Source organism: Odontomachus brunneus, unplaced genomic scaffold, assembly GCF_010583005.1.
Source record: "Odontomachus brunneus isolate Ranch 3 - 2012 unplaced genomic scaffold, Obru_v1 Obru_scaffold_005, whole genome shotgun sequence".
Classification (NCBI taxonomy): Eukaryota; Metazoa; Arthropoda; class Insecta; order Hymenoptera; family Formicidae; genus Odontomachus; species Odontomachus brunneus.
In genome coordinates, this window is record NW_022639455.1 from 3417632 (window position 1) to 3424973 (window position 7342).

The 7342-nt window shown below is 44.3% G+C and overlaps 2 protein-coding genes across 6 annotated transcripts in view; both read right to left on the reverse strand.

Moving 5' to 3' along the window:
- Nucleotides 1-6233, reverse strand: part of LOC116848669 (uncharacterized protein DDB_G0287625) — a 9074-nt gene extending 2841 nt beyond the window's left edge. The window contains exons 1-5 of one of the 5 annotated variants that reach the window (XM_032824996.1): nucleotides 5866-6182; nucleotides 5422-5612; nucleotides 1542-3367; nucleotides 708-878; nucleotides 221-358 (exon numbers count right to left, since the gene is read on the reverse strand). In XM_032824996.1, coding sequence (XP_032680887.1) covers nucleotides 221-358; nucleotides 708-878; nucleotides 1542-3353 — 2121 coding nt within the window. In that variant the 5' untranslated portion in view covers nucleotides 3354-3367; nucleotides 5422-5612; nucleotides 5866-6182. The other 4 variants (XR_004378998.1, XM_032825018.1, XM_032825005.1 and 1 more) reach the window with 4 other exon arrangements.
- LOC116848581 (phosphatidate cytidylyltransferase, mitochondrial) lies at nucleotides 4138-5253 on the reverse strand. The gene has a single exon (XM_032824837.1). It carries the CDS (start codon nucleotides 5251-5253, stop codon nucleotides 4138-4140), a length of 1116 nt encoding a protein of 371 aa, XP_032680728.1.
- Nucleotides 6234-7342: the final 1109 nt, after the last annotated feature.

The following is a 7342-nucleotide window of genomic DNA, read 5'->3' on the forward strand; positions in this document are numbered from 1 at the left end:
AAAAAAAAAAAAAAAAAAAAAAAAAATATATATATATATATACACACAAAAATACAGATATATGATTAATGGAACGGAATTTGTTATATGCTGTGCAATAAAATTCAGTGTGCAAAAGCAAAAAAGAATTAAAAAAATATTCGTCTATTTTCTAAAGTTAAAAATTTATGTCGCACTAACTCAGGTTAATAATCATACGTCAAGTGAGACATCAAGTTACCTTTTTTCTCTTGGCCATTTTACTTTGGTGTATCTCCAACAGAGACTTCTCGTGCTTGCTACTCTTGTCCGTCTCCTTGTGACGTTCTTTTGCGCGTCTCCTGTTCGATTCTTCCGTACTGCTAAGTCTTCTCGCTTCCTGCGTAGAAAATATCGCAAATTCAATATTTAATATCGTCTGAATTGTGAATAAATGAATGTGACATGCTGAAAGTGAATATGTGTTAGCCCAAGAAATCCAAATCTCGAAGTTCCTATCTTTTTATGGTATGGTAACTTAATTTTTATATACTACAAATAAATTCTCTTATCTTTTGAGAATTATCATTAATTAAATTATTAGTTTTACTGCACTACAATATCTGTGTGTGTAACTCTTACAGGCACTATTTTAAGTTTGATCTTATCTTTTTAATTTTGATATAGTCTTTTCCGGGACAAGACATGTCCACTATGCTGAATCGCCAATATATCTACAACGAACTTACCGATTCTCTTTGCTTCTGAGCTTTTTGCGCGGGTGTGTCGGTCCAACACGACCTGTCCGACATATCCGGACCATCTCTGACCCGGAACTTGCGTGGGCCCAATCCAAGATTGGCAGCCTGCGCTGGCGGTAACTCGGTCATCCATTCCTCGCGTTTGTTACCGACATCAACCTAAAACATAAACGTTTGCTTTTCTTCGTCTGAGGAAAATTCCTTTTGGACTTAATAAAAAACTCCTTCTCATTTCTTTCTCCTTTGTCTCTTGTCCAGATCGTCTAAAACAAGAGTATCATAGGGTTTGACGTTTATGTATAAATCATGTTCTACGATTACATGTAGACAACGTAAGTTTTGTATGAGATGTCATGAGACAATGAGTAATCTACGGATGTCACTTAAAGAACGTGTAGCTTGAAAATTAATAAAGAAAAATTTATAATTTTATTGGTTAATAATAACCAATAATCAAAAGATTATATGATAACTTTTATCCTGATATAACCTGTGAACGTTGTTTCCTAAACAAATTAGAGTCCACAGGGAATCCTCTAGTTACATTCCTTCTATCACTTTAAAATTAAATCTACAGGTTTATCATATAATGAAATGCAAATTTCACGCAATTTGTTATTTGTTTTAAACATTACATTTATCATTAATATATTTATCATTAAAACAGACATGGCAACTGTCTCATATAATTTAATGATTTTTTTCTCAATATTTAAATATAATTTACGATCTTCTACATAGTTCATATTGTCTACATGAAAAAGACTCATACATACATCGCGTAGACAGTACGCAAGTAATCCGCGCGTATCTTTTCATTACCTCTTCGGAGTAGCCCTCATGCCTGATTCTATGCGCTCTCAGATCTAGTTGCTCATACACGCGGCTGTTCCTCAGAGCCGGATGATCCGCGGGCAATGGTCCTATCGCGTGCTCATCGTCATCGTCGGATCCTACAGGGAGAGCTTCGCGCGATGCTTTCTTCACGGTGTCAGGCAGTACAGGTCCGATGAACTTGTCTCGCCGCGACTCGTTGTCGCGCATTCGTTGTAACAAATGCGGTGGCAGTGCCGGCCCGAAGGCCGCTTCTTCCGGCGTATCGTGCTCCGCGACTCCTCGCTCTCTCCGGTCGTTTGCTCGTGACTCGACGATACTCCTCGTCTCATCGCTCGACGGCAAGCAAGGCCCGATGAGGCGCACCGTCCTCTCGCCGTTGTCCACGCCGCCGTCGTCGTGGATCGACGTCACTTTCCTTCGCGACGCGCGGCTACTGTCGAGATGCCTCGACGTCTTGAATGCCTCATCGACAAACGTATTAGAACGTATGATTTCCGACATCAAAATCGGATAGTACTCAGACATCCGGTCCACAGCCGAGGCGTGCCGCGAATGTCTCTCTCTCGAAACCGAACGCTCCGCGTCGTTGCTGTTGTAAGCGAGCGCTGTTTTCTCCTCTTCACGGTCCCCGGATTTTTCTCTCACGGGATCCACGCGCGCGTCTCTCGTTTTCACGGAGCTCGTCGCGAACGAGACTAGTGAAGGATCTGAAACGGCACTAGGATTATTATTACTCGAGCCGGACACCGGGCCGTCGTTGTCCTTGTCGCTATCATCGTCCATCGTTTTTACCTTGCGCCCATGCCGTTGCTCTGTTCGCGCTCGTTTCTCCGGCGGCTCACGACTCTCGGACTGATCTTCGCTGAAGTCGTGCTCGCGCGTCGGCTCACGGTGGCGCAAGGACAACGTACGGCATCGCGAGTCCGGGCCGTCGGACGTGTTCTCATCAGTCTCCGACAGCACGTCGAACTGCGACAGGTCCAGCTCCTTGCAGTCTGGAGCGTCCAACGACGACTCCTTTCTCGTATCCGCGAGGTGCACGAGCGTCGAGCGGCTCTCGGAGCTGTGGCTACGCGCGCGTTCCACGCTTTTCGGCGACGAGTGATCTCTCGAGTTCTGCGATCTGTTCTCCTTCACCGCCAACTTTCTGCTGGAGTCCGGTTTGCTGTGGTCCTCTCGAGATCGGTCGCCGCTTGAGGATTTCACCTTGGTCGACTGATAAGAACGCTCCCGACTCCTGTCCCGAGAACGATGTTTGTGCCTTTCGCGGCACCGGTTCCGGTGTTTGTCGCCTGAACCCCGCAACTCATCGTGGTTCTTCTCATACGAGTGTTCTCGCGACCGTTGCGCCCGATGAACGCTCCAGTCCCTGTCCGACTGGCGTTTTGAGTCCCGCGATCTCTCCCGCGTGTCACCGCCGCCGCTGGAGTGCCTGGAGCCGCGGTCGCTGGCGGCCGACGCGTCTCTGATGTCCCGGTGGTCCTTGTGCGAGTTCTTGCTTCCGTCCTCTTGTCGCGAGCTGCTCCAGGACTCGTGCTTGGTGTGCTTGATCAAGTGCCTGAGGTCCTTGTCGTCAGTCTTCCTGGCGCTGTCATACTTAGAGCGTTCTTTCCGCTCGCGGTAATGCCTATTGCTGTCGTCACAGCGCGACGACTTGTGCTTCGACTTCTTCTTCGGCGACCTGATCCTGCTCGTCGTATCCACGGGCGCAGCCGGGTCCTTGCGCGTGGTCTCGAAGCGAAAGCGCCGGCCCTCATCGCTGTCTTGGCTTTCGGAGTCGGAGTCCATTGGTGTCATAATCCAAGTGGCCGCTGAAAATATGATAATTGTGAGTCGATTCTTCAATGAACTTACACTGAAAAAAAAAGCACTCGAAAATTTATTTGCGGGATATAAAGTTCGCGGAAATCAACTTTATACGCCGTAAGTAAATCTTCAAATATTATTCAAATATTGTCGATATAGACATATTTTCGATGAGTGCACTGAGAAAAAAATACTTGAAAATTTATCTATAGGATATGAAGTTTATTTCTGCACGCGAATTGAAATAAACTTCAAAAAAATAAATTCAATTGAAGTTTATAAACGAGGTAAGCTTTTATTTCGCAAATAAATTTTCAACTATTTCTTTCTCAATAAACCACGTAACTCGTACGTACATTGAGAAGATAAAAAAGAGAAATTGAGAAGAAAATATTTGAAAATTTATTTGCGAGATATAAAGTTGTTTTACTTCTGTGGAATATAAAGCTTATTTCTGAGTAAATTTTGTATCTCACAAATGGATTTTCAAGTATTTTTTCTCAATGTATCTCCCCCCAACTTCTAAGATACCGGATAATGTAGTCTCACAAGTGTTTAACGTGTTAAACGCTCCCTGAATTTGAAGCGAGATTGCCCCGCGAAAAAAAAAGAATGAGTCTAATCATCACGAATGACTCTGTGAGCGAATCAAAGAGACATCGAGTTACACCCTTAGGACAAACTATACACTTTATTTATATAATACAAGCATACGGGAATTTACATATATAAATATATCGTGATTAAATTATTTCAAAAGAGAACGACGGTACAACTACTCGACGCGCTTTTCCGCCTCTTTCGTCTCTGTCTTCTTTACGACCGCCTGAACGATCTTATCGATCTGGCTGTGGTCCGGCTTGGGCAGCGTGTGCTTGCTGTCGGAGACGTTCGACGTTAACATCTTAATGATCTTGGCGCCGCTGTACTTAACGGATTTCATCAGGCCCGCTGTCACGATCCCCTTGAGACTCTGCGTCACGCTGGACCGCCAGACAATGTCTTTCAGGCACTGCTCCAGTATCTCGCAGCACTCCGGGTCGTGCGCGATGGCCCGCAGACAATCCTCCGTGTCTCTTGATCGCGGACCGTGAGACCATGCCCGAACCAGTCTGATTTGCGGCGTTCGCGGCAAGTGATTGAGATGATGGATCTTGGTGGCCGGGCTAGTGTCCTGGTGACATGTGATCGCCATGTTGTCTGACAAGGGTATGTCCACATAGTTGTCGAAGTGCTTCAGCACTGGCTCGTACAGCTGCTTGAAGTGTTGCAGCTGCGGCAGCACGATATTGTTGATCTTCTGCTTGTTTTCGCCGAAAATCATCCGGAAGTCGCCGTGGTAAGACAGCCCGGTGATCTTCCGGAAGAAGTCGATCTCAGTGAAGTGCTCGGGCAGCAGCAGCAGAGCAGCATGCACAGCTGAGTGGAGGTTCTGCACTAGAGCAGTGCGCAGCTGGGAGCTCTCATCAGGCTCCACCAGCACTCTCACGGGCTTGTGCAGTCGTCCTGAGAGATACAGATTATTCCAATCCAAGAGATCCTCCACCAGCGATATCTCAGATATCACTCCGTATTTGATGAGCTGCCCTTGACTGGTCCTGATCAGAGTATTGTAATATATATTGGCACCTGATCCCTCTTGAACTTTAGTGATCACTTTGTGGCCAAGGAACCTCAAGGGCTGGGCGTAATGTTTGGGGTTTCTCTGCAGATTCTCAGCGTGCCATTTGTTGGAGTTGCGCACAACAAATATGAGATCCAGCATATTCTCATGATTGTTGTTAGCCTGCTTAAACACACCCGAGCCATAGGCAAAGCAAAACTTTATGCTCTTAGGAAATTCTCGAAGGAGATGTCTCAGTGGAGACATATCAGCAATGGTTGCGAGCATTTCGGATCGCTCACGTGTCTCTGATTCCGTTCCGCTGTTTTATCAACAGGTGCCCTTAGTTGCGCATGATATCTATCTCCAGATTTTTAATTTCGACTCGAACGCGTGGGAGGACTCGCTTTGCTGAAAGACGCTCTACAATCGTAAGAGTACAGTTGCGGTTCGCACCATGAGGAAGCTCGAGGACTCGCGACGTAACCGTGAACGGCGTGCGGAGGGCGATCGGCGAGCCACGAGAGCCTTCACATGCGTCCCTCGTCGACGTGGAGTCTCCGTGCGATGACTCACGACCGACTTTGCGCCGGCGAGATCACGAATCGCCACCGCGACCGACGACCGCGCGCTCCCCCGAACCTAACCTAGAAACGTAGTTCGTAAGTGTGTCGCTCTCTCGAGTTTTACTTACTTGAGGAAAGGGAGGTGATTTCTTTTCGTGTCGGCGAGAGAAATATCAATTGTCGAGCTCGATGCCAGAGCGAGATGCGAGTCACGACCGGACGAAACGCGCAAGTGTGAAATCGCACGATCAGCTAACGTTTACGTGTGCGTCCATCGGCATTATGTGCCTCAGTCACACGAAAATAAAAATTATACGCGCTAACCCATTCTTACCTCAACGATTCGCTGACTCGTTCTCGAATGCATTCACAGCCGCTCTTGCGCAGTCTAGGGAAAAATGTCCTCGGTCGCCAATGTAAAATACGCCGAATGTTTCGCAGAAAGAAAATTAAATGACTATGTTAAGTTGGATTCATGACGAAACGAAATAACTGATGTCTCTCTCGATGACACGCGGTGTAGCTTTGTGAACTTTCTAGACGATTCGAGATAATTTTAGGACTAAACATGAAACAATGAAAGCTCTCGTCGAAAGAAATACTAGTGTAAACTATCATGGCAGTTTGGTTAGGCGACAGTTTCCCGAAAAAATGGAGGGGATAATATTGGTACCAAGGAAAATCTCTACACGATATAGGATATTTCCGATAATACCTCTCCGAGTCATTTTCCTAGAGCAGAAATAAGTTACAGACATCACCATCTACTACTATTATGTGATTCATGACAACCCAAAGCTACCCAATACTGTCTTATGGCTCCTGCACACAGAACGCGGTAATGCTTGCCACGCAGCGGAAGTCCGCGCGACAGCCAATCAATATATTGTTTTTCCGTAAGAACTAGAAGGTTATTACGGAAAGCAGCATATTGATTGGCTGTCGCGCGAACTTTCGCTGCGCGGCAAACATTACCGCGTTCTGTGTGCAGGAGCCATTAGGCAGAACAATACCGTGACAATTACACGAAATAATAATTTTGTAAAATTGTATTATTGATTATAAAATCATCTGGTGTTGTTTTCTAATAAAATTTTATTCTTAATTAAAGAGTTATATAATCATTAAAATATATATTATATTTTTCAAATATTATCCTAAAGTAAAAAGTCACATTGTTTTAACCTATTTGCAAGTATTGTTTTTACATGACTCGTGCATGTGCAAGTCCACAATGAATTATGCCATTAAGCGGGGAGCACACACTCTTGCATAAAAGCATAATGCACAACGCATAAGAAAATTGACCAATCAGAATTCTCATTTCTATTGCCATAATGAAAATGAAAGACTGGTCTATTTTCTCATGCGTTGTGCATTATGTCTTTATAGAAGAATATATGGGTGTTACGTGTAGCAATCGGATTTCCAATCGGATTGATATAATCGCAGTGATGTAAATTGTCTAGACAGAAAGTTCCCTAGGCTAATCGGATTACCAAATCATGTCCGTGAGGGACGGATCAGATTAGCGGATGCAGAGAAACGTTGCGTACATACTTATGTCTCTTAAGAAATAAATATTAAGAAGTAAATAGAAAAGTAAGTATGTGCATTGTTATTTTCATTATAATTAACGTGTATTCTTCTCCGGATGTATATAGATAAATAAAGATTTATTTCTATTTTACTGATATGTGTATATTAAAGAAATAAATACATCTTAACCTAAATGTGCTTCAGTTGTTAACATACAAGTTTATTAAAATATAAAATATTTTAAGAGTTAAGGAATTATGGAAATGAATGAG

Bases quoted from the DNA above. Each gene is read 5' to 3' on its own strand.
- LOC116848581 (XM_032824837.1), bottom strand. From the start codon at position 5,253: ATGCTCGCAACCATTGCTGATATGTCTCCACTGAGACATCTCCTTCGA.